This window comes from Gopherus flavomarginatus, chromosome 4 (assembly GCF_025201925.1).
Source record: "Gopherus flavomarginatus isolate rGopFla2 chromosome 4, rGopFla2.mat.asm, whole genome shotgun sequence".
Taxonomy (NCBI): domain Eukaryota; kingdom Metazoa; phylum Chordata; order Testudines; family Testudinidae; genus Gopherus; species Gopherus flavomarginatus.
Window position 1 is genome coordinate 168,058,545 of NC_066620.1, and position 25,518 is coordinate 168,084,062.

Genomic DNA, 25,518 nt, shown 5'->3' on the forward strand with positions numbered 1-25,518 from the left:
TATCAATTAGACCCTACTTTTCAATAACAATAACATTTAATATAATTATTTTATTAATAATTATTATTTATTATTTATTGATTTTTATATTTGATTTTTGAAAAGCAAGCAGGAGAAATTTATTATGCTTGCATACAGGCAAGGTTTATGTGAACAATTGAGTTTTCGTTATTAGTAGATTTGAATTGCAGATATGTAATTCATTTGCTGTGGACATTATGAAATTCATCTTAGGTGGTTAGAAGTATTTAAATCACCAGCTTAGAATAGAGTTTCACAATTGTAGAGCTCAGTGGTTCCTAAACTGGTTTGTGGACCATTTATGATCCATGGAATGTTTGATCTCTTCATTTTCTTCAGCTGCATTTATAGATGCCCTGGGTTGTTTTTGCAAAGAGGGGGCTGCCTGTGGAAACAGCTAAAAATGAAGAGAAGGAGCTAGCCTAGTTGTTTTTGCTGTAAAGGACGAGAAAGGGGAAAGGAATGGTTCTTGTGGACTGGAACAACTAATGTAAATGGACCTGCCAGCTACAGCAGGAGAGGAACGTCATAGAGAGCTGCAGAGACAGGAACAAGTCAGTTGTAGAAGAAGACCAGGTGACTGCACAGTGTATTCCAAGGGGACAAGGGAACCAGGTGACTGGAAAGAATGCGTAGAGGAGTAGTGTGGGAGGTAGGAACAGACCCTTTGTAAAAGGGAGACAAATGAAGATAGAAATGATGTTGTGATTTCCTTTTTCCAAAAACAGCATAACACTTATTGCATTAAAGACAGTTCACAATCCTAAATACTTTCCAATTACACCTCTAACCCAATATAATGCTGTCCTCTGGAGCCAAAAAATCTTACTGTGTTATAAGTGAAACCGCGTTATATCGAACTTGCTTTGATCCACCGAAGTGCACAGCCCTGCCCCCCTGGAGCACTGCTTTGCCGAATTCATATTATATCGGGTTGTGTTATATCGGGTAGGGGTGTATTATGTTTTCCAAGTAAACAGTTTTTGTATTTGCTACATGTGCTCTGTGTTTACAGAAGGTCTGTTCAATGGCAAATGGGAAGGTTGGAGATCCTCAAGACAATCTCTCTAATAAGGCATAGTGTACACTATGGAGAAGGTTGTCATCACTGCAGGCTATACCTTTTGTCCATACTCATATCCCTAATGTGGGACTAGATGATTTTAGATAACAGAGTATCATAACCTTAGTCCCAGATTTGGACCTTAGCATCCAAAATATGGGGGTTAGCATGAAAAACCTCCAAGCTTAGTTACCAGCTTGGACCTGATACCTGCTGCCACCACCCAAAAAATTAGAGTGTTTTGGGGCACTCTGGTCCCCCTGAAAAACCTTCCCTGGGACCCCAAGACCCAAATCCCTTGAGTCTCACAACAAAGGGAAATAATCCTTTTTCCCTTCCCCCCTCCAGGTGCTCCTGAAGAGATACACAGACACAAGCTCTGTGAAACTACACAGAGGGACTCCCCCTCTCTGTTTCCAATCCTGGAAACAAATAGTACTTTCCTATTCCCCCAGAGGGAATGCAAAATCAGGCTAGCAATCCAACACACAGATCTCCCCTTGATTTCTTCCTCCCACCAATTCCCTGGTGAGTACAGACTCAATTTCCCTGAAGTAAAGAAAAACTTCAACAGGTCTTAAAAGAAAGCTTTATATAAAAAGAAAGAAAAATACATACAAATGGTCTCTCTGTATTAAGATGATACAATACAGGGTCAATTGCTTAAAAGAATATTGAATAAACAGCCTTATTCAAAAAGAAGACAAATCAAAGCACTCCAGCACTTATATTCATGCAAATACCAAAGAAAAGAAACCATAGAACTTACTATCTGATCTCTTTGTCCTTACACTTAGAAACAGAAAATTAGAAAGTAGAACTACTTCTCCAAAGCTCAGAGAAAGCCGGCAGACAGACAAAGACTCAGACACTCAATTCCCTCCACCCAGAGTTGAAAAAATCCGGTTTCCTGATTGGTCCTCTGGTCAGGTGCTTCAGGTGAAAGAGACATTAACCCTTAGCTATCTGTTTATGACACGCCCCCCAAATTGCAGACAGTGGGGAAGCTCACTGGCGGCGATTTCCTTCTAGAACTTGAAAATAAACAGATTAATACAACACATACACCTTTACATATACTCCTAAGTATATAACTAACAGACTTCTACATTTTAAGAACACTTTTTAACTACTGAATTCTGGGAAACTCTCACGGGAGAGTGCATCAGCAACTTTGTTAGAAGCTCCTGTGATGTGTTGAATTTCAAAATCAAAATCTTGGAGAGCTAAACTCCAACGAAGAAGTTTCTTGTTGTTCCCCTTGGCAGTATGGAGCCACTTTAGTGCAGCATGGTCAGTTTGTAGTTGGAACCACCGTCCCCAAACATATGGGCGTAGCTTTTCCAGGGCGTACACAATGGCATAGCATTCCTTTTCACTGACTGACCAGTGACTTTCCCTCTCAGACAGTTTCTTGCTGAGAAACACGACAGGATGGAAGTTGTGATCTGTTGCTTCCTGCATGAGCACCGGTCCTATACCACGCTCAGATGCATCTGTGGTTACTAGGAATGGCTTGTCAAAGTCCGGGGCCCTGAGCACAGGGTCAGACATGAGCATCGCCTTAAGCTGGGTAAAGGCCTTTTGACACTCGTCAGTCCACTTAACGGCATTTGGCTGGGTCTTTTTGGTCAGGTCGGTCAATGGGGCAGCGATTTGGCTGTAGTGTGGTACAAATCGCCTGTAGTAGCCGGCCAAGCCTAAGAAGGATTGGACCTGCTTCTTGGACCGTGGGACAGGCCACTTTTGGATAGCATCCACCTTGGCCTGTAGGGGGTTTATGGTTCCTCGACCCACCTGGTGCCCCAGGTAAGTCACTCTGTTTTGGCCTATTTGACACTTTTTGGCCTTAACAGTTAGTCCTGCCTGCCTGATGCGCTCAAAGACCTTTTCCAGGTGTAGTAGGTGTTCGGGCCAGGAGTCTGAAAAAATGGCCACATCATCGAGGTAGGCAACTGCAAATTCTCCCAGTCCAGCTAGTAGACCATCTACCAGCCTCTGGAAGGTGGCGGGTGCATTTCGAAGGCCGAAAGGAAGGACATTGAATTCATACACCCCCGCATGGGTGACGAATGCTGACCTCTCCTTGGCAGGTTCATCTAGTGGTACTTGCCAGTACCCCTTGGTTAAGTCTATTGTAGAGATGAACTGGGCACGTCCCAGCTTTTCCAATAGCTCATCGGTACGTGGCATTGGATAGTTGTCCGGACGAGTTACAGCATTTAGCTTATGGTAGTCCACGCAAAAGCGTATTTCCCCATCTGGTTTGGGTACCAGAACCACTGGAGATGCCCATGCACTGGTAGATGGGCGGATTATACCCATCTGTAGCATGTTCTGGATCTCCCGTTCTATAGCAGCTTGGGCATGAGGAGACACTCGGTAGGGTGGGGTTCTGCTTGGGTGAGCATTACCTGTATCAATGGAGTGGTATGCCCGTTCAGTCCGTCCTGGGGTGGCTGAGAACAATGGGGCGAAGCTAGTGCACAGCTCCTTGATTTGTTGCCACTGCAGACGTTCCAGGGTGGTTGAGAGGTTCACCTCTTCCACGCCACCGTCTTTTTTCCCGTCGTAGTAGACACCGTCAGGCCACTCAGCATCATCTCCCTGGACTGTAAACTGACAAACCTGTAAGTCTCTGGAATAGAAAGGCTTGAGAGAATTAACATGGTACACTTTAGGCTTTAGTGAGGAATTGGGAAATGCTATGAGGTAGTTTACAGCTCCCAGGCGCTCTTGGACCGTGAATGGCCCTTCCCATGATGCTTCCATCTTATGGGCCTGTTGCACCTTCAAGACCATAACCTGGTCTCCTACCTTGAAGGAACGTTCTCTGGCATGTCTGTCATACCAGGCCTTTTGCTCTTCCTGAGCATTCTTTAGGTTCTCTCTAGCAAGGGCTAAAGAGTGTCGGAGGGTGCTTTGTAGGTTGCTTACAAAGTCCAGAATGTTAGTTCCTGGAGAAGGCGTAAACCCCTCCCATTGCTGCTTCACCAACTGTAATGGCCCCTTAACCTCGTGACCATAGACAAGTTCAAACGGTGAAAACCCTAAACTGGGATGTGGTACAGCCCTGTAGGCAAACAGCAACTGCTGCAACACTAGGTCCCAATTATTGGAGAATTCGTTGATGAATTTTCGTATCATGGCCCCCAAAGTTCCATTGAACCTTTCCACCAGGCCATTGGTTTGATGGTGGTATGGGGTGGCAACCAAGTGATTCACCCCATGAGTTTCCCACAGTTTTTCCATGGTCCCTGCCAGGAAATTAGACCCTGAATCTGTAAGGATGTCACAGGGCCAACCTACCCTGGCAAAGATGTCTGTTAAGGCCAGGCAGACAGTGTTAGCCCTGGTGTTGCCTAGAGCTACTGCTTCTGGCCATCGGGTAGCAAAGTCCACTAAAGTCAGTATGTACTGCTTTCCTCTGGGCGTCTTTTTTGGGAAAGGGCCCAGAATATCCACAGCTACTCGCTGAAATGGGACCTCAATTATGGGGAGTGGCTGGAGAGGGGCCTTGACCTGGTCTTGAGGCTTTCCCACTCTTTGGCATACCTCACAAGACCGGACTTACTTGGCAACGTCCTTGCCCATCCCCTCCCAGTGGAAGGACTTCCCCAACCGGTCCTTGGTTCTGTTCACCCCAGCATGGCCACTGGGATGATCATGGGCTAAGCTTAAGAGCTTCCCCCGGTACTTAGTTGGAACCACCAACTGTTTTTGCGGCTGCCATTCTTCCCGGTGTCCACCAGAAAGAATTTCCTTGTATAAAAGTCCTTGGTCTATAACAAACCGGGATCGATTAGAAGAGCTGAGAGGCGGTGGGGTGCTCCGTGCCGCCGCCCAAGCTTTCTGAAGGCTGTCATCTGCTTCCTGCTCAGTCTGGAACTGTTCCCTTGAGGCTGGGGTCACCAGTTCTTCCTCAGACTGTGGACTTGGGCTTGGTCCCTCTGGAAGCGATGTAGGTGATGGGGTTGTTTCCGTTGCTGGTGAACCGCTCTCCGCTGGCGCACCTGAGGGTATTTCAGGCTCTGGCTGAGCCTTTTGGGTATGGCTGTCTTTTGCTTCTGCCAGTTGTGGCTCGCTGGCGCCCTCTGGCGTTGAGTTTGAAGATGGGGTTGCACTTGCTGGTGCTGGTTGCTGTTCCAGTTCCGGGCCTGGGACTGGAGGTGCTGTGGCTGTTTCAGTGGTTGGCATGGAATCCGGGTCCACTACCTCTGTCTGGGTCTCTGGTAACACAGACGGGGCCTCTGTGGATGGCTCAGGAACAGGAATGGGTCTGGAAGCTTGCCTGGTTTGGCTACGTGTAACCATTCCCACTCTCTTGGCCCGCCTCACCTGGTTGGCCAAGTCTTCCCCCAGTAGCATGGGGATAGGATAATTGTCATAGACTGCAAAAGTCCACATTCCTGACCAGCCTTTGTACTGGATAGGCAGTTGAGCTGTAGGCAAGTCTACAGCTTGTGACATGAAGGGGTAAATTGTAACTTTGGCCTTTGGGTTGATGAATTTGGGGTCAACGAAGGATTGGTGGATAGCTGACACTTGTGCCCCCGTGTCTCTCCACGCAGTAACCTTCTTTCCGCCCACTCTCAAATTTTCCCTTCGCTCCAAGGGTATTTGAGAGGCATCCGGGCCTGGGGATCTTTGGGGTGATGGTGGTGTAATGAATTGCACTCGCATGGTGTTCTTGGGACAGTTGGCCTTGATATGTCCCAGTTCATTACACTTAAAGCATCTTCCATCTGATGGGTCACTGGGCCGAGGTGAGTTACTGGAGACTGGTGAGGTTGAAGGGTAGGGTATCTGTGGCTTTACTTGGGTGGTATGTGGGGTCTTTGGCTGTCCTCGGTTGTAGGGTTTATGGTCTGGGTGCCCCCTGGGGTAATCGTTCCCCTTGACAGTAGCTTTTTTGCTTTCTGCCAGTTCCATCCATTTGGCTCCAATTTCCCCCGCCTCAGCGATATCTTTGGGTTTTCCATCTTGTATGTACCGTGTGACGTCTTCAGGAACACCATCCAAGAACTGCTCCATTTGTATGAGGAGGTGCAGTTCTTCCAAGGTTTGAATGTTCTTTCCTGTTATCCAGGCCTCATAGTTTTTTGCAATGTAGTAGGCGTGTTTGGGAAATGACACGTCTGGTTTCCACTTTTGGGTTCTGAAGCGCCGACGGGCATGATCTGGGGTTATCCCCATTCTGTATCTGGCCTTGGTTTGAAAAGTTTATAGTCATTCATTTGCTGCTTAGGCATTTCAGCTGCCACCTCTGCTAAAGGTCCACTGAGCTGTGACCTTAATTCTACCATGTACTGGTCTTCGGGAATGCTGTACCCAAGACAGGCTCTTTCAAAATTTTCCAAGAAGGCCTCGGTGTCATCACCTGCCTTGTAGGTGGGAAATTTCCTGTGCTGTGGAGCAATAATTGGCGCCGGGTTGTTAGGGTTGGCTGGCACATGCAGCCCAGCTTTTGCCAACTCCAGTTCATGTTTTCTCTTTTTTTCCTTCTCTTCATTCTCTTTTTGGTGTTTTTCCATTTCTTTTTGGTGTTTTTCCATTTCTTTTTGGTGTTTTTCCATTTCTCGGTGGTGGGCCGCCTCCTCTTCTTCTTGCTTCCTTCTGTGGGCCAACTCTTCTTCTGCTTGTTTCCTTCGGTAGGCTACTTCTTCTTCTTCTAGTTTTCTTTTGTGTGCTGCCTCTTGGGCTGCCTATTCTCTTTGGAAGGCTTCCAGTTTCATGCTTTCTTCCTTTTCTTTCATCTCCATCTGTCGCCTGTGTTCAGCTTCTTTGATTTGTTCTTCGGCCTCAATTTTTGCCTTAGAAGTCATGGTTCCTGTTTTCTTGTGTTGGGGTGCCCTCCGGTGTTTATCTTCTGAACTGCAGGTTCTCTGTTGCCTCCTGAAGTCTGCCTAGCAACAGTGCCTTTAGCTAATTTTCAATGTTAAGTAAACCTGAAAAACCACTTTATTTGCATTCATATAGTGCTGGTAATGACTCTCAATGGGAGTGCTATTGTGTGACAAAAGACCCTCAACAGTCTCTTAATGGCTTCTCGCTTAACATGCAAGCCACAAACTGCCAGAGAGAGCAGAAAAAAAAATTCTCTCTGGTTCCCTTTTAAAACCAACTGTTTCTCTCTGCTAAAAAGCCCTTAGCAGAGAAGAGAAAAATATAATATTCCTACTGGCTTCTGGATTCTGTCTATATCCCACCGCTGCTACACCATATCATAACCTTAGTCCCAGATTTGGACCTTAGCGTCCAAAATATGGGGGTTAGCATGAAAAACCTCCAAGCTTAGTTACCAGCTTGGACCTGATACCTGCTGCCACCACCCAAAAAATTAGAGTGTTTTGGGGCACTCTGGTCCCCCTGAAAAACCTTCCCTGGGACCCCAAGACCCAAATCCCTTGAGTCTCACAACAAAGGGAAATAATCCTTTTTCCCTTCCCCCCTCCAGGTGCTCCTGAAGAGATACACAGACACAAGCTCTGTGAAACTACACAGAGGGACTCCCCCTCTCTGTTTCCAATCCTGGAAACAAATAGTACTTTCCTATTCCCCCAGAGGGAATGCAAAATCAGGCTAGCAATCCAACACACAGATCTCCCCTTGATTTCTTCCTCCCACCAATCCCCTGGTGAGTACAGATTCAATTTCCCTGAAGTAAAGAAAAACTTCAACAGGTCTTAAAAGAAAGCTTTATATAAAAAGAAAGAAAAATACATACAAATGGTCTCTCTGTATTAAGATGATACAATACAGGGTCAATTGCTTAAAAGAATATTGAATAAACAGCCTTATTCAAAAAGAAGACAAATCAAAGCACTCCAGCACTTATATTCATGCAAATACCAAAGAAAAGAAACCATAGAACTTACTATCTGATCTCTTTGTCCTTACACTTAGAAACAGAAAATTAGAAAGTAGAACTACTTCTCCAAAGCTCAGAGAAAGCCGGCAGACAGACAAAGATTCAGACACTCAATTCCCTCCACCCAGAGTTGAAAAAATCCGGTTTCCTGATTGGTCCTCTGGTCAGGTGCTTCAGGTGAAAGAGACATTAACCCTTAGCTATCTGTTTATGACACAGAGCTGATACCATATTAAAATAGAATATAAATTAGGGCAACCAGATGTCTTGATTGTATAGGGACAGTCCCGTTTTGTGGGTCTTTTTCTTATATAGGCTGCTATTACCCCCCACCTCAGTCTTGATTTTTCACATTTGCAGTCTGGTCACCCTAATATAAATGGATCCATTCCAAAGGCCTGATTCATTGGCTTGGTTATATAGTATGGTGTTGCGTATGCACTCCATCAAATCTGACCCTTCATAAGTACTCCGTGAACTTGGCACTTCCTGGGTCCATAAGATTTGGTCTGACCAGGTCTTTGAACATTGTACCTTTGGTTAAAGAAAAACTTATAAACATTTTGATCTGACCTCTGAATTAGAGAGTTGTTATCATTCTAACTAAAATGCTCAAAGTACCATCACAATTGGCAGTACCTTTCTGGCAGTGTCAGAGAGCTCAAGGAGTGATTGAGATTGAAAAATCAAGTATTCTATCTCATCTATGGTATAAGGGTCATTCCAGAAAAGGAATCAGATACATTGAGAACATCTTGGAAAGCATGTTCAGCTGTTGTATGTTTTATGTATAAGCAGTAAATTACAGTCTCCAGTATTCAATATGGTACATTTCATATATAGCGAATTTTCATATATATTTTTTAAAATAATTTCTATGTTATCCACAAATTGTATTAGTTTCTAAGCTGCATATTGGCCAAAAGTTCAGCTCAAACTGTAAAGGGAAATGAACTAAAAAGAGGTAACAAAATGTCTCTCAACTGAGAATTCTGAGGGGGTAAGACTGGTTTGATTCACTATCAGATCTTGAATCTCATTAGTGACATGCATAGTAAAATATTGATATAACTGAATTGAGCCTGCTAAATGGAGCATTTAAAATTAAAATAAAGATTAGTTTTCTCATTTATTTTATATAATAAATACAGTGATTAAGAATATTGTAAAACATTTTAAAGCAAGGTCACCATTTATTTATTTCAGGGATTTTTTGGCCGATTTGAAGATACTTTACCATTCATACTAGTGTACAGTAAAAGGCAGGACAAGAGAATCAACCTGAATATTGATAGATAAAGGTATATATTGATCATAAAATCACAGAAATGTAGATCTGGAAGGCACCTTGAGCAAGCATCAAATCCAGCCCCCTGCACCGAGGCAGGACCACCCTGACAGTTGTTTGTCAAAACTGTTCTTAAAAATCTCCAGTGATGTAGGTTCCACAACCTGCCTTAGAAGTCTATTCCAGATCTTAACTACCCTTATCATTAGAAAGTATTTCCTAATATCTAAACTAAATCTCTATTGCTGCAGATTAAGTCTATTACTTCTTTTCCTATATTTAGTGGACATTGAGAACAATTAGTCACAGTCCTCTTTACTCCTCTTAATGTATTTGAAGACTGTTATCATGTCCTCCTTAGCCCTCTTTTCTCAGGACTTAACATGCCCAGTTTTATTACTGTTTCCTCGGAGATCAGGATTTCTGAATTTTGTATCACTTTTGTTGCTCTCCTCTGGACTGTTTCCAGTTTGTCCACGTCTTTCCTAATATGTGGTACCCAGAACTGGACAGAGTAGTCTAGCTGAGTTCTCTCCAGTGCTGAGTACAGTGGGACAATTACCTGTGTCTTACGTACAATTATCCTGATAATAAATCTCAGCGTGATATTAACCTTGTTCACATGAGTCACATTGTTGACTCATATTCAATTTGTGATCTACTATAACCCCAGATTCTTTTCAGCCATACTATCACCTAGCCAGTGGTATAGTTTATACAATTTTATAATTATGCATTTGATTTTTCCTTCCTAAGAGGAGTACTTTTCAATTATCTTTATTGATTTTCATATTGTTGATTTCAGAGCAATTCTCCAATTTGTCCACTTTGCTTTGAATTCTAATCCTGTCTTCCAAAGTGCTTGCAACCCCTACCCATTTATTATCTGCAGATTTTATAAGCATACTCTCCACTCCGTTATCCAAGTCGTTAATGAGAATATTGAATAGTACTGGACTGAGGACTCAGTTCTGCAGGATTCTACCAGATAAACCCTCCTAGTTTGATAGTGAACCATTGATAGCTTCTTTTTTAGTATGATCTTTGAACCAGTTGCATCCACCTTATAGTAATTGCATCTAGACCAGTGGTTTTCACCACTTTCCCTGAACAAGTGGCGTACTGGCTTTGAGAACCACTGATCTAGAACACATTTACTTAGTTTGTTTAGGAGAATGTCATGTGGGACCATGTCAAAAGCCTTACTAAAATCATGATGTATTGCAGGGATCAGCAACCTTTGGCACGTGGCGCGGACTGAGGGATATGCTGGCTGCAGCTTCCCGCTGCCCCCATTGGGCTAGAGCGGCAAACTGCGGCCAGTGGGAGCCGCGATTAGCCGAACATGCGAATGCGGCAGGTAAACAAACAGGCCCGACCTGCCAGGGTGCTTATCCTGGCAGGCTGCATGCCAAAGGTTGCTGATCCTTGATGTATTGTGTCTACTGGTTTCCACACCCTCCATCCACTATATCAATAAGAAGGAAATTAGGTTGGTTTGGCATGATTTGTTTTTGACAAATCCATGCCGGCTATTCCTTATAACCCTTATAACCCTATTAGCCTCTAAATTCTAACATATTCATTGTTTAATAAGTTGTTCCAGGTATTGGGGTTAGGATGACTAGTATATAATTTCCTGGATCCTCTATGTTTCACTATGATTGCCCTTCTCCAGTTCTGTACCACCTGTTTGTCCTCCATATGTTGTTAAAGATAATTGCTAATGGTTCTGAGATTGCTTCAGCTAGTTATAATATATTTATCAAAGTTAGAGAATAAGGTTGAGGTCTTGAATCTTAAAGTCTGATCCAGCTTCCATTACAGTCCCTGGAAGGACTCTCATTGACTTTAATGAGTTAGATTGAACTGTTATTGACTAAAAAGAGAGGATGAATTACTGTAAGCTGCTAGAATTAAGCAGGGAAGGCGACCATTTTCTTTGGATCTAACTTGGCACAATATTTGTCCAAACATCATACCATATAAGCTGACTTTTCAAAGGCTGTTGCTTGGTGTAAAAGCTGGACATATAAGAGTCAACCCTGTATTGCTTGTGGACACAGCTTCCACTGACTTCATTGAAAATTTTGCTATATGGGGAATGCAGGGTGGGGCTGGTTCTCTGCCCCAAGCAGAAAAAAAAAAGCCCATTGGCAACAGCTCAATCGCGCCACTTCATTTTTTCAGTGGCAATTCGGCAGCAGGTCCTTCACTCCCTCTCTTCCTCTTCAGCAGCACTTCAGCGGCAGCTCAAAGAGGAAGAAAGGAACTGAGGGACCCACCGCCAAATTCCTGCCGAAGACCCAGAGATCTCACCCCTATACCAGATGGAGTACCACCCCTTTGTACTGGCCGCCTCAAGCACCTGCTTCCTTTGCTGGTGCCTGGAGCCGGCCTTGCTGCAGGGTTAGTGTTATATTTTCCCTCTAATTACTATATATTTGTAGCTTTATTTCTTAAGAGTGAAAAATCCCATAACAAAAGGCAATCTTATTGAAGTAGGAGAGTAGCATAGAAGGCTGGTTAGGCTCACCATTGAGTCTGATGGATAAGTCCTGGAAGGACACTTCTACATTTTCTCTTCCCATGATCATTTTAATCATGGGCTATGGGCAGAGCATAAGAGTGAAGACTGTGAGCACAACCAGCATAATAAGACAACATGTATTCCAGGCTGGTTCAGTAGTATCAGGGAAGTGTCCTCCAGCTGCTGGAGATGTGGGGGCTATGACCACATTGACATTTTAGGCAGAATTTTTCTTTTTATAGGTGGCAGATCCTTTTCATAAACTGCAAGATCTGTAGGCCCTAGCATAATTCTAAGATTGGTCAAAACTGAATGAGACAGAATTGAATAGGACAGTAAGGATAAAGAGAAAACAATGATAAATTCCAGGTGCTGCAAAATCAGGAAAAGAAGACAGAGTAGAGAAAGACTTGAAGATTTTGTGGCAGATAATGGCAAATAGCTTAATGTTTCCAGTAAGTTCACACAAGCTTCCAGAGAAAATTAAACAAGTTACCCTGTATCCACCAGGACTTAACTGTCTGAATTCACTCAACTGCATTTCCACAGTAGTTTATGTATAATACCTATATTGGAACAAGACAAGTGACTTAGATGAGGGGGGAAGAACATTTCCACGGCTGAATAGCTGTTATGCCGTAAATCACTGTGCCAATAAGTCTCCATACAGCTCCTTTTCTAATTCTTGAAAAGATGATGGACCTGATTCTGAGCTTACTTACTCTCGTACAAGCAAATCAGAATTTCGCTCCACATTATTTTTAAAACAGAGAACTGTAGATAAATGATGAAGTCTGGTTCCATGTTCATATTTAATACCACTATTTTAATTTGTTTTGCTGAAACAGAATTAGTCTACAGATTTTCTCTTTGAATTACTCATTGTTTTGAGCTAAGAATATTCTGTAGCTGCTGTAAAGATGGAAATTTACAGAAATTTTGCTTGTATAATTTTCCACCTCCCTCCCCAAAATAGCAGTACCATGTTTGACACACACACATACAGTACACATACAAAGTAAGACAGTTCCTGCCCACAAAATATTTGCAATGGAGAACTGAAGCACAGGGAATTTAAATTAAATTTGCCCACAGTCACAGAGGGAGTTTGTGGCAGAGCTGAGAACTGAATCCAGATCTTGTGAGTCCCACTCTAGTACCTTAACTACCATCCTTCCTCTCCATGGTGGAAGGTAACCAATGAATTAACATAGTGAAGGATTTTTCCCTTTTTCCTCATCTTCCCATAAATCTTGTGTGCTGGTATGTACCTGGACATTAGTAGAATAGGAACAGTCATCCCCCTACATAAGATCACACAAACCCTACTTCCCTCTATTTGCACCAGTTCTGATGCGTCAAGCTCTCCATCGGCACAAATATATGGGCAGGATTTGGTATTGAGTTCAGAACTGCAAGGAAGGCTGCTTACTTATACCTCACACTCTACTGTCCATCTCACTGCTGTCATTCCTTTTATTTTATGCACTTATATAGCGGTTTTTATGCAAAAGCAGGAAATCTTTTGATAACAAATAGCACTAGAAAGCAGGAGAAAAGAATGAAGGAAATGGAGTATGCAATATTTTCTGGATTTTGATGTTTTCTTTGGTTGATAGTCAAATATTGAATCTGGGAATTGCAGAAAGAGAGTGAGGCTTATGGTTAAACTATAGTAATTCCACAGTGAAAATGACAGAAAGAAAAAACTAACAATAATGCTATGGACCCAAAGCTAATCACAAGGGGAAACGTGATGGTACTATATACAGCTATTTGAATAATATTGATTGCACTGAAGATGCGCTATGTATTATTAAATTTAACTTTGCAATATTTCTCTCATCTTTTATTTTTAAAGGTTAAATGTATTACTCCAATGTTTTGTTTGAACTGCATTATAGCATGGTTTGTCTCCAGATGCTTAAATTCTAAGGAAGGGAATTCAAAAAGAAAACACACTATATGAAGAGAGGAACTGACTGATGCATTTTCCCCAGGATTTTTCTGTCTGCTATTTGTGGGAAAGTGACATGCTTTCTTCAGTTTTCACCAAAGATACATTCCTAACTCGATGATTTAATTTCTGTGAAGTGTTTTATGCTAGCCTAGATTCTTAGGCTCTGTCAGCAGGGGGAGACAAACATTAACTCTCATCTTTCATATTTAAAAATACTTGCCAGAGTCCACTGTGAACTCCTTTTCAGAATGTTTAACTTCCAAATAAGTTTTGATATTTATATCAGAGTTCTAATCTAAAAAGCTCCCTAAATGCTTGTACACACATATTATACATCATAGAGCTTTTGTTTAGCAGCACACAATGCTACACAGCATCTTAGGACAGGAAATGAAAAATGCTAAACGTACAATTGAAATGGTAAGGGGAAGTTAAGTGATCAGACTATTACCAGCAACTACACTCTAGCCAGCCTGCTGAAGCTGATATTGAAGAGCCTTGAGAATTTGAATGGCTACCAGTGGGGATATGTGGGGTCTTACATCCAAATGGTGAAATTTTTCAGCAGCATTTTCTTTATTAGTTCAGTAGTGACTCATGGGAACTCATCCACTGAGTCACCAACACAACTTCCTATATTATCCTAGATTTTCTCTGGATAACTAGCCCTGGTCCTACTTAGAACTGATGAGATCACAGATGCATTAGTTTTGCAGGTAATTAATCATCATGGCCCCCAGATGTTTTTCAGAATCACTGCTTCCTAGGATAGAGTCTCCCATTCTGTAAAAATGACCTATGTTCTTTGATCCTAGATGTATACATTTACATTTAGCTGTACTAAAAGACGTATTTCTTACCAAGCAATCCAGATCTCTCTGTATCCTCCCTGCGAATGAAGGTTACCAACAACAACAATACTCTTAAACAAGTCTCTGTAGTTCTGAATGTCCATGGCCACATTGTATGGCTTTATTCCAGGTGTCTAAAAGCTCCACAGAGTTATTACTGATTTGGTGCAACCAGGTTAATTGTAGAAGACCAGATGGCCGCTGCCAGTCCCCTTTTGATCTCATATCTGATCTTCGGGGCTCAATGTGTAGGGACTTTATTTCTGAGGTGGGCTGGTGGTTTACAATGAAGACTTAAATCCTCTTGAGGCTAGTTCTCAATAAAACATCATTATTACTGATAAACTCAAACCATCCTGAAACCAGCCCAAAAATTGCTTCTGGAAACCCATGTGAAATGCTTTTATCCACCTTCTGTCTTGATTAAGCATTATCCATGTTTCAGGTCTGTATAAGAGGATAGGAAGTACACAGGCTTGATACATCCATACTTTTGTGTATTATTTCACCTTCTTTTCACTCCAGATCCTATGTAGCTGCTTCATGGCTGAGGCTGCTAAACCAATTCTCCTTAGGATGTCTTGCTGGCTGAGCCCATTTGATGACAACTTACTACCTAGATAGATGAAATCATCCACTACTTCTATGCTTTGCCCAGCAGCACAAATGTTTTGCATCACATTTTATTTATTAGTCAAAAAAGAATAGAATTACTTGGCTAACATCCTAAGCAAAAACTTACCAAATTTCTTCATGTAACTTCCACTTCTTTCTTTCCTTGGAACAGGTTCATTTATAGAGAGAAAACTATCTAAATACATGCAGGGAACTTTCTTTGCTTGCATATTTCCCTAGTGCACCCCTTGATCTTTCTGATAAAAAAAACATTCTGTCAGTTAATCCTTCATCTGAATACTGAGCAGTGTGAATTTCATAACAAGTCCCTGACCTCTGAATACTAAAAAATGCCCTTATATTGAATTGTTGAAGTTTTGTAACCTAAGGCACATTGAAAAAAAATTAGCTGGTTCAGGGGCTCATCACGGTATTGTCCAGGTGGAGGCCTTATCTTGATTCAAGTATTTATCCTCGAAGATGGTTACTGAATTTCTCCCATGAGGATTTCTGTGAGACCATGCCAGTGCATTGGTGATAAATAACCAATATTAGGTGTGGTTGGAGGCTAGAAATGTAAATTACTGAAGTAATCTGAGGGGTAGATCCATGAAGGAACTTAGGTGTTGCAATGCCTAACTTTTAGGCATGTTGCCACCCAGTGGAATCCACAGCTCTGAGTTATTTATTAATTATTACTTACAATTTATATTACGTTTTACCTAGGAGCTCCAGTCATGGCCCAGGATCCCATGGTACTAGGTGCTGTACAACCACAGAACAAAAAAGACAGCTCCTGCCTCAAAAAGTTTACAATCTAAGTATATGACAAGAGACAAGAGATGGTTACAGACAGATGCAGGAATACAAAGACGCGATGAGACAATACTATCTAATAAGATAAGTCAGACAGAGCAAGGAAAGTGGGTATAACACACAAGTAGAGTGAACAATGGTGGTGGCATACACCACTATTTAATTATGCCAGCTAAATGGAAGGGAAAGAGGTCAGGGGGGCAGGGCAGAGGATGAGAGAGTAAGGTGGTAGGTGTGGAGTGAAGAGATTGTGAGGGAAGGCAAGGATTGGAGCAAACAGGCAACCACACAGGGTATAGAAAATCAGAGAACATGCAGCAGCTTTGACTGGAATGTCCAAAGGTCTCTGCTGCTACTCGTCCTATCTCTGGAGTCTTTGGCTGGTGGATCTCTGAAGTTCTCCCCCCAGGCCATATGGCAGGAGGAGGGAAAGCACCACCTGAACCTAGTGCCCCCAGAGTGTGTGTGGGTCTCTCCTGCATGGTTCTATGTGCAGGGAGTGTTGTGGGGTGGGCTCACTATACTCTGCAACAGGAGAGTTAAGCACCAAAGAATGGCATTCACAAAAGCCAGCACACTGAGAGGGCATCTGCCTAAGCTAACCAGTAGAAAATGCTGAGGAGAGGGGTGCGGATACACCCTTCTCAGGGAGTTACACCCAAAGGTCTGGGGGGGGGGAGGTGCCTTTCTTTGCTTGGGATTCTTAGCTATGAATCCTCTCCTAGAATTATGCACCTAAGTGCTTGTTCTGCCACCTCCCCAAGAAATACACAGGGGATGCCTCCTTGTTAATCCTTATCCCATTTGTTAGAGCACTCACCCAGGATGCAGGAGACACCAGTTTATTTCTCTATTTGGCTAATGTGAAGCCGGGATTTGACCCTGCATTTCCAACCTTGGACTGTAGTGTCATTCTCATTTTTGATTTGGCTCAATGCATATTTAAATACTTATACCCAGTAGAGCCACTTCAATAGGAGAGATTGAGAGAGAACCCCCCTCTCTCCTGTTGCCATCAAAATATCCCATAGCCCAGAAGTTAGCACATTCACTTGAGAGTTGACACCATCAGCTCAGGATTGAACAAAGACTGTGAATGGCTTGCCAATTACAGAACCAGTTTCTCCTCTCTTGGTTTTCACACCTCAACTGTTAGAACAGGGCCTCATCCTCCCTGATTGAACTGACCTCATTATCTCTAGCTTGCTTGCTAGCACACTTATATATACCTGCCCCTGGATATTTCCATTACATGCATCTGAGGAAGTGGGTATTCACCCACGAAAGCTCATGCTCCAAAACATCTGTTAGTCTATAAGGTGCCACAGGATTCTTTGCTACTTGAGATGTAGGCAGCCCAAGTTCAAATCTCTTGTCCCACTTAGGGAAAAGGTGAACCCAGCTCTTCCACATCACAGGCGTACCTTACCACGGAGATACACATTATAAGGGGGGAGGGGGCTGCTGCCTCTCTTTTCCCATCCCAACTGTTTTATGTGCCTCCAGGTGCACTCTGAGAAATCTATTGGATCAGACCCTGAAGGTCAGATAGGCTGGGCAGTGCCTAGTTTGAAGATCCTGCTGGAACTTAGATGTGAGCCGGGCACCTAAACTGAGTCAGCTATGTACATGCTTGCTGGCACAAACTCAGGCATGTATGAATTTTAAGGGCCTCCTGGGCTATGCAGCAGCTGAGTAAGGGTTTTGAGATAGTCAATTGAACCAACATGTTGGGCTTAGGTACTTAAGTTCTTTTGTGGATCTAGCTCTGAGTGCCTTGTTTGGTAAACTTGACTGCTGACTTCCTAACTGCATAGGTGTTATAATATGTTTTAGGGAGAGAAATCTGAAAACAGGAGAAGAAGCAGGGCTTTTTGTATCTGGTTGGATACACTGATAAAGGAATATCTTCCAGTTGTTTTGTGGAGCTTTACTATCATCCTAGATATATACTAGTAGGTAGAATAGATGAATGCTTGTGGTTGAGCAACAAAGATTTAAAAATTGTTTTAAAGGATGATTCTTATCCTATGCCCAAGCAATTTTATACATTAGGTTCAAGTTGATAGCTATATGTGTCTGCAGAAAGAGCATAGTTAATCATGTAGGGTTGTTCTATTCTATGACAGGTTTGGGGAATATATCTCTGCCCTCTATTTACCCTTTTTTCCATTTGGAAATTATTACACCACTAGACATATGAAGATCAAATTTGACTCCAGTTGCACACATCTTTTTTTCCTGGACTTTAACTTTATCTTTCCTGTTAATAGTTCATGATCACCACCACACTCAGTATTTCTGTACATCCAGCAGTGACCGTTTATGCCTTTTGCTGATAGTAAGTCTGATTTTTGGTTTGGCCATTGTTGAGTTCAAGTCACCTGTACAGGTCTTTGTGAGAAAACCAAGTATCGCCAGTAATTAGATTGTGCATCTCAGAGCAAGTTCTTAACCTTTCCTCATTATCATTTGCTGTCCCAATGCCATATGGTCCAACCTTGATCATTTTCTTACCATCTCCACTACCAACCTTTGCATCCATATCTCCCATTATCAGAATTATATCATGATTAGGAATCTCATATACAATGCTATCCAGCTGTTCTCTTTCTCTTCTGCTGCTTCTGTTGCCATGTAACACCAGATCACAGTTATACATAGCTTATTGTTGGAAGTAGGAATCCTTCCTATGGCAATTTGATTACACACCACTGGTTTCTAGTTGTTCATTGTTTATGATGCCCTGGAGAGGTTTTAGTTGGGGGCTGTAGGTGAGTGCTAGTTACGTTCAGTTATTTTCTTTGTTGGGCCTGTCCTGTGGTAAGTGACTTCAGGGTACCCTTCTGGCTCTGTCAATCTGTTTCTTCACTTCACCAGATGGGTGTTGTAGTTTTAAGAACACTTGATAGAGATCCTGTAGGTGTTTGTCTCTGTCTGAGGGATTGGAGCAAATGTGGTTGTATCTTAGAGCTTGGCTGTAGACAAATGATTGTGTGATGTGTCCTAGATGGAAGCTGGAGACATGTAGGTAAGTACAGCTGTCAGTAGGTTTCTGGTATAGGGTAGTGTTTATGTGACCATCATTATTTGCACTGTAGTGTCCAGGAAGTGGATCTCTTGTGTGGACTGGTCGGGCTGAGGTTGATGGTGGGGTGGAAATTGTTGAAATCCAGGTGGAATTCCTCAAGGGCCTCCTACCCATGGGTCTCGATGAGGAAGATGTCATCAATGTAGTGCAAGTAAAGTAAGAGTGCTAGGGGACAAGAGCTGAGGAAGCGTTGTTCTAAGTCAGTCATAAAAATGTTGGCATACTGTGGGACCATGCAGGTACACATAGTAGTGCCGCTGATTTGAAGGTGTAAATTGCCCCCAAATCTGAAATAGTTTTGGGTGAGGACAAGGTCACAAAGTTCAGCCAGCAGAAACAGTATCCCCAATAATGTCACGGCAAACTTCAGCTCGTGTCCCTACTCTACTTGCGCTACATTGATGACATCTTCCTGATCAGGACCCATGGGAAGGAGGCCTTTGAGGAATCCCACCAGGACGCTCCAGAAGACAAACAAATAATAGGATGCTAAAGAAAATAATCCTAACACACCAAAGTCAGTCCTACCTAGAGGCTGACCACCAGCTAGATGGGTGGACATTGTATTCAGGACATGATCAGGCTGGACTTATTAGAGCAACAAGCCATGGACAAGAATGAATGGTGATACTGTGCTGTTTCCTGTATCTGCAAAGATGCTTCAGGATAAATAGAAGACACCACTAGAAGGGGAGGAGGACACAATCTGTACCCTCTTCTGTGCACAGGACCTGTGTTTATGGCTGGCCCTTACATGGGCTCCAGAAAGGGTGGGGTTTTTAAGGGGCCGCTTGTATGTTTTCCCCAACCCTTTGCACCTATGTAAATCTGAATCTGAGTCTTGCCCTCCATGTTGTGAGAATCTTGTATCTAAAGGCTCATTTTTGATGTGTAACAACTCCTTTAATCTTTACCAAGTTTGGCAAGGGACCCTGTATTTTCTGGTATACTCTGAAATTTGACCCTTCCCTGGGGAATATACTTCCCTGATTGATAGGTCTGTGAACATGGGAGAGGGGAAAGGAATGGGGGAAAAGTAGTTGTCTTTCACTTATATATTCTGTTATTGTTCAGAAACCTTTCAAAAGACACTGGGACACATTTTGCCATGACTTGCATCTACATGGACTTCAATATCTTGCACAGGGTGTAGAGCAGTTACAATCTTTGGAGTTGTGGTGGGGTTTATAGACCCCACACTAAACCAGAGCAGGACATGGGGCAGTACTAGGCCCTGGAGGCAGGGGCGGCTCTATGTATTTTGCCGCCCCAAGCATGGCAGTCAGGCGGCTTTTGGCGGCATGCCTGCGAGAAGTCTGCTGGTAACGCAGATTCAGCGGCATGCCTGTGGGAGGTCTGCCAGTCTTGTGCCTTCGGCATACCCACTGCCGAATTGCCGCCGGGACCAACAGACCTCCTGCAGGCATGCCGCCGAAGGCAGCCTGACTGTCACCCTCATGGTGACTGGCAGGCTGCCCCCCGCAGCTTGCAGCCCCAGACATGCGCTTGGTGGGCTGGTGCCTTGAGCAACCCCTGCCTGGAGGCCCTGTCCATCAGCAGCTTTGGGGCATGCTTCAGGTGGAGGGACACTTCAAAGGATCATTGGTAGGCCAGGGCAGGGTAGAAGGCATTACAGGAAAGAGAGGCTGATGGAAGAGTGACTACAGCATTAGAAAGGCTGGAAGCAGCAATCCATACTCTTCCTCTTTTGGAGTTGGCAACCCAAGAGAGTCCCTGAAGGAGGAGATGTTGTGCCCTTGGCAGATTATGTTGATACTGCTAACACTGTTACCATACCGCAAAGAGAGGAGCCACAGCCCGGAAGGAAATGATCTGGATGGGAAGTGTAACTTGGGATGAACCGCTGAGTGGTCTGAATACTGCAACAACCCTTTGGGGCCCTGGGTTGGGACCCCTTGGAGTGAGAGGGCATAGGTCCAATTCCTTTCTGTCATGAGAGAACTCCAAAGAGAAGGAGGGACACATGAGAGGACAGAGACCTGTTGTATGTGACCCAGCAGGGCCCCCTCCAGGATGAGTAGACTGGAGACAACTGTGGATCACTAGGCCAGCTGGCTGTTAAACTGATCCACTACAGAAGTCCTATAAAACGAAGGGTTCTGTGAGACTCCAAGTATATATGGACTTTACGTATAGGATAAAGCTCTTCTCAGAGCTTCTTCTCTGCTTTTGTTTTCAACCATTCACAGAAGAGAAATTCAACTACTGTATAAACTACTGGTGTGATGAGGGAGAAACCTACCACACCTCTGCTTCTACTAAACCTAGCTTTCCTTCTGAAGGACACAATTTGTAGATGTCATAAAAAGAAAGAAGCCATTCAAATATATACCCTTGCACTATGAAAGTTTTCAAAATTGGAGGATTCAAATTCCTCCCTAGAGTGTGCTGAACCACAAACTTCTATAACAGAAATAGGTTACTCAGGGGATGAAGAAGTGCAAAGATGCTGTAGGCTACTTTAATTACGTTTGCCAATTCTTGGGTTAGTGAAAAAGGAAAGTAAAAGTTGAAAGTCTAGTGACTTAAGTTGCTATTAAATCATTCCCATTTAAACAGTACTTTATGATATTTTTAAAACCACACTATCAGGACATCATTGTGTGCAAGCCAAAGTTAAAAAAGCTACTTAAAACTGAATCAAACAAAATATGCTCAAGAAAACACCTGCCTTTCTGAATTCTATGTATATAATTGAGAGAAGGACATTTTAAATTAAAGCAGTTGGAACAGATGAATTTAAAAACAACTTTGCTATTATCAAACCTACCATAGAGTTTTTAATTGTCTGGGTTCATTCTGGCAGTGAATCCTTTTAAGATCAAAATTCTAAGATCATTTTGCAATTCAGTGGTATAGGTTACCTTGAGTAAGAGAACTGGTATGTTTGTTAGACTCTATCTCTTTGGAATAGTCTCTCAGGAAAGTGGTGGCAGCACTATGACTTGGTATATTTAAAACTAGACTTGACAAAATACTAGTAAATATACATTAGGGAACAACAGAGCATAGAGATGAGTTTTTATTCTGGCAAAAACTCCAGTGCTCACTAGATTTCCTAGTATCTTTTTATTTGGTGTTCTGGGTTTGTATTCAAATTTCATAGGATATGAAGGATTTCATACTTTCCAGTTTACCCCAGCAGACTTATGATGTTATCAATGTAAAATCAGCTCCTTTCCCCCTTAAATCATCCTTCACCTGCTCCAAAGACTACATGGAGAATATCTATAGATAACATATTTTAATTCTAAACTCATTCCAACATTGCAAACCTATATACTGTATATGAGTATGTCATTAGTCAGAACCACCTACTGCAGCCAAAATATGCATAGAAGCAAAGAGGAAACTAGCCCCACTTTTTCCTAAATGTGCATGACAGCATATGTCATAGAGTTTAAGGCCAGATTGTCTTTTCTGACCACTTGCTATAGCATCTGACTTTGGCCACATCAGAAGACATGATACTAGGTTAGACGGACCACTGGTCTGACCAAGTGTGCCCATTCTTACGTTCTTATGTTAGATGCATATTTTATAACACAGGGATTTTCTGTGTAACACCCTTTTGAGACTCTCATATCTTATTTCTTCTCACTCTTTCAGTGGAAAAAGATGAAATGGGGGGGTATTTTCTCTGTGACATTCAATAGTATTGCTGATTTTTCTAAGGTTGTTCTCTAAGAGACGATGTTGTTTTATTAGAAAATGCCTTGTTGACACTGAAGTTAGGAGCAAGATCGTAGCAACAGTATTGTGCCTCTAACTGGAACTTTGGATGGATTTACAGAGCATGCAGAGAACTATGGGAATAGGGTCCATATTAGTGTTTGGGAACATTAACTTCTCTCTTGGGATCTTCTTTTGTTATTATGTTTGACATTAAGCTTTCTCCTAGGCTTCTACTGCACAATAGTGAAATGAGGAGTCTTTCATGAGATATATTGAAAGCACACACACACATTTTGTGATAAGAATAAGAAAGACTGAGCCATGTTGGTGATTTGTGATGCAGTAAAATAAAATCCTTTACTAAAGAGTACAAAAGCAATATTGTTTGCTGAGCTATGAACATCCTTATCTCAGAGACTTCAAGAATAGCCAGTTTCAGGGATCTGAGGAAGTCATCAGGGGGACGGGGAGTGTTTATGGTCACTGGGGAGGAATAAAGCTTGGCTATCCTATCCTATGCAAATCCTCACCTGCGGCAGAATCTTCCTTCTCTTCCTGACCCTCTTTCGTTCTCTATTAACCTCCCACTATTGCCAGTCCCTGCTTCACTCAATGAAACAATAGTGAATGGATATCTGAAAGATGGACCAGTTGCTGCAAATAAAGCAGAAGATCTATGGAGCCAACTGTCATAAACAGATAGCTAAGGGTTAATGTTCTTTTACCTGTAAAGGGTTAACACAGGGAACCAAATACCTGACCAGAGGACCAAGGCCTCTGAGTCTGGGGGTCCCCCAGGGAAGGTTTTGGGGAGACCACAGTGAGCTAGGCACTGTATAATTCCTGGCTGGTGGCAGCGATATCAGATCTAAGCTGGTAATTAAGCTTGAAGGTTTTCATGCTAACACCCATATTTTGGACGCTAAGGTCCAGATCTGGGAAGAAATGTTATGACATGGTGGCAGTAGTGGGATAGACAAGAATCCAGAAGCCAGTAGGAATATTATTTTCTTTTTCTCTGCTAGGGCTTTTATGCAGAGAGAAAGGGTGGTTTAAAACAGAGCCAGAGAGAATTTTTTTTCTGCTCTCTCTTGCAGTTTTTGGCTTGCATATTAAGCAAGGAACCATTAAGGATTGACAAAGGGTCTTTTGTTAGACAATAGCACTCTGATTGAGAGTCAAGTACCCAGCACAATACACATGCAAATAAAGTGGTTTTTCTGGTTTACTTTACATTTAAAAGATTAGCTAGAGGAAAAAAAAAAGGCACTGTTTCTAGGCAGACCGCAGGAGGCAACAGAGAACCTGCATTTCAGGCAATAAACACCAGAGGGAGCCTCAGCACAAGAAAGCAGGAACCATGAGTTCCAAGGAAAGCCTGAGACAGGCGCGAGCACGGCAACAAGCCATGGACAAAGAAAATGAACATACGAAACGGATGGAACTAATTAATGCAGAACTAGCCAAGGAAGAGGCAGCCCACAAAAGAAAACAAGAAGAAGAAGAGGTGGCCCACAGAAGGAAACAAGAAGAAGAAAAGGCAGCCCACAGAAGGAAAGAAGAAGAAGAAGAGGCAGCCTACAGAAGACAGATAGAACTCCAGAGGGAGACCCACCAACAGGCCATGGAATTAGAAAAGACTAAGCAACAAAACACAGCCAATCCTAACAACCCTGCGCCAATGATTGTTCCACAGCACAGGAAATTTCCCACCTACAAGGCAGGTGATGACACTGAGGCCTTCTTAGAAAATTTTGAAAGAGCTTGTCTTGGGTACAGCATCTCTGAAGACCAGTACATGGTAGAATTGTGAATCAGTGGACCTTTAGCAGAGGTGGCAGCTGAAATGCTTAAGGAGAAAATGAACGATTATAAAGTGTTTCAAACCAAGGCCAGATTCAGAATGGGAATAACCCCAGATCATGCCCGTCGGCGTTTCAGAACCCAAAAGTGGAAACCAGATGTGTCATTTCCCAGACATGCCTACTACGTTGGGAAAAATTATGAGGCCTGGATATCAGGAAACAATGTTAAATCCTTGGACGAACTGCACCTCCTCATACAAATGGAGCAGTTCTTTGATGGTGTTCCTGAGGACATAACACGGTACATACAAGATGGAAAACCCAAAAATCTCACCGAGGCGGGGGAGATTGGAGCCAAATGGATGGAAGTGGCAGAAAGCAAGAAAGCTACTGTCAAGGGGAACGAATACCCCAGAGGGCACACCGACAATAAACCCTACAACTGAGGGCAGCCAAAGACCCCACCTACAACCCAAGGAAAGCCACAGACACCCTATTCTTCCACCTTACCAGTCTCCAGTAACTCACCTCGACCCAGTGACCAGTCAGCTGGAAGATGCTTTAAGTGTAATGAACTGGGACATATCAAGGCCAACTGCCCAAAGAACCCAAACCGAGTGAAAGTCATTACACCACCATCACACCAAAGATCCCCAGGCCCAGATGCCTCTCAAATACCCTTGAAGCGAAGGGAAAATTTGAGAGTGGGCGGAAAGAAGACACGGGGGCACAAGTGTCAGCTATCCACCAATCCTTCGTCGACCCCAAATTCATCAACCCAAAGGACCAAGTGAAAATTTACCCCTTCATGTCACAAGCTGTAGACTTGCCTACAGCTAAACTGCCTGTCCAGTACAAAGGCTGGTCAGGAATGTGGACTTTTGCAGTCTATGACAATTATTCCATCCCCA

The 25,518-nt window shown here is 43.0% G+C and overlaps 2 protein-coding genes across 4 annotated transcripts in view; one reads left to right on the forward strand and one right to left on the reverse strand.

Moving 5' to 3' along the window:
* Positions 1-25,518, forward strand: part of KHDRBS2 (KH RNA binding domain containing, signal transduction associated 2) — a 694,643-nt gene that overhangs the window by 14,604 nt on the left and 654,521 nt on the right. The window lies entirely within an intron of this gene.
* The window catches only part of LOC127049743 (uncharacterized), a 412,642-nt gene continuing 391,577 nt past the window's right edge, over positions 4,454-25,518 (reverse strand). Inside the window, exon 2 of the mRNA XM_050950995.1 lies at positions 4,454-5,422. Coding sequence (XP_050806952.1) covers positions 4,655-5,398 — 744 coding nt within the window. The 5' untranslated portion in view covers positions 5,399-5,422 and the 3' untranslated portion in view covers positions 4,454-4,654. The remainder of the gene's footprint in view (positions 5,423-25,518) is intronic.